This window comes from Pterocles gutturalis, unplaced genomic scaffold, assembly GCF_000699245.1.
Source record: "Pterocles gutturalis isolate BGI_N339 unplaced genomic scaffold, ASM69924v1 scaffold12047, whole genome shotgun sequence".
Taxonomy (NCBI): domain Eukaryota; kingdom Metazoa; phylum Chordata; class Aves; order Pterocliformes; family Pteroclidae; genus Pterocles; species Pterocles gutturalis.
In genome coordinates this window covers 5,071-6,884 of record NW_010110351.1, presented here as the reverse complement: position 1 = coordinate 6,884, position 1,814 = coordinate 5,071, and the positions used below count along the sequence as shown (strand labels likewise).

General features: G+C 38.3%; 1 protein-coding gene across 1 annotated transcript in view; it reads right to left on the bottom strand.

Annotated features, from left to right (window-relative positions):
* Window positions 1–339: 339 nt before the first annotated feature.
* Window positions 340–1,814, bottom strand: part of CSTF1 (cleavage stimulation factor, 3' pre-RNA, subunit 1, 50kDa) — a 6,131-nt gene continuing 4,656 nt past the window's right edge. Inside the window, exon 5 of the mRNA XM_010073339.1 lies at window positions 340–1,064. Within this exon, the coding sequence (XP_010071641.1) occupies window positions 805–1,064 (260 nt within the window). The 3' untranslated portion in view covers window positions 340–804. The remainder of the gene's footprint in view (window positions 1,065–1,814) is intronic.

The following is a 1,814-nucleotide window of genomic DNA, read 5'->3' as shown; positions in this document are numbered from 1 at the left end:
CCTAAAGGTCTCTATGGCAAAATTATTATCACTTCCACATGCTGCAGCATGGTCACATTTTACAGTTGCAATGTGGATTTCTTGAAAATACTATGAATTTACTTTGAGGTCCCACTGGTTAAGATAAATTCCAAAGACAACAAGATTTCAAGTCTGAGCTTTAATACCAGAACTAGAACATCATTTCTTGAATTCACCTGAACAATTTAAAATCCTGTTTCAAATTCTTATGGCACAAGACTGGCTCAGAACTGAAGGTCCACTTGGCCAATTAAAAAAAAAAAAAAAATCCACCAAAAACCCCCCAGACTAGAAGATATTAGAGAGCTTTATAAAGAATGAATCAGAACTGAAGGCAGCTTAAGGCTTCATTAAAATATTTGCCAAGTTCTGCTGTTACTTGTGTAATCCATTCTTTAAACAGACTTCAGTGGGATTGCACAGATACAATGCAGAGCAAAACTGGCTCATACTGCCCAGTTTGAGCAAGATACAGTCACATTATCTTTTGCAGGATTTAGAAAGACAAGAGAACAAGTTTAATCCTTCCTGCAAGGATCATGTTATTCCCCGCCCTCGACTCCTCAATTAGAGATGACTTACAAAAACTAATGCCACACACACTAATAAAAAAAATTAATGTGGGGCAAAACTTAAGTCTCAGTATTTTTGATATTTTTCTGCCACATTTGACAGAACTAAAAAACAGACACAGCATGGTTTTCATCTAGGCATCTGTTGGCAGTACAATCAAAACACGATGATATAATGAATCTGGATAATCACGGTTTTATAAAGCTGTCCTTAGTCTGTCGTTGACCTTCTGTACCAAAATCTAGCCCTGTAGTCATCACTGCAGGTCATGAAGCCAGGATTGGTAGGAGAATGGACAATACAACGGACAATGCTGTTGTGCCCAAGAGAAAGAAGATTTCTCCGTTCAGCAGTTCTTGAATCCCAGCAGCAGAGACTTATGGTCCTTTCATCTGGAAGCAGCACATAGTCTTCTGTGTGGTTGAAGACAGCTTGTGTCCTATGTACTTGTCGTCCACTCAAACCAGCTCCTAAATACATGCAACAAAATATTAACCCAAATAGGATCAGTTTTAAGAAGTTTCCAAAGAGCTATAATAAACCTCCCCTAAGTAGAAATTTCTCCAGTCTACAAAGGAGCCTTATTTTCTCAGTCTACCACTTCCACATACACCAGGTGAATCAATAATGAGTATTCTTTTGTAGTTATATATGTGGTCTATTCTAAAATTTCTTAGAGGACAGAAAGATTAACTACTCCAACTGTGTCAGTCAAGTGCAGTCACTTAACTTTAAGAACACTTTTGCCTTATAGGTTTTGTATGTGTTTTTTACAGCTGTAATTAAGGGAAAGACCACAGACAGTAGAATACACAGATTCTCTATCAATGACAGCTTTCGTTTTTAATGTGTGTATCATATGGTCATTGTATGACCTCCCTTGGCCATACCTTCCCTCCATACCCTTCAAATAAAATGTAAATGCCTATATATGAAACACACTTTACAATACACACACCTGCATCCTACCTGGTATTTTGCAAAAGTTTATCAGGGAGGTGCTGCACCCTGCTGGTTGAGAGCAAAATAGAGCTAGCGTAGAAAAAAGAACCATACACCTCCCAAAAGCTGATATACAATTTTTTCAACATCGTCTCCTCCTTTATGCTGACTCCTAATGCTTAAGCACATCACTGCTTGACCCAAAAGCTTCCCCATCACATAGCTGCTATCATATGCAGAGCTTCTATCATATGCAAAGCTTCTACATCCTTCACCAG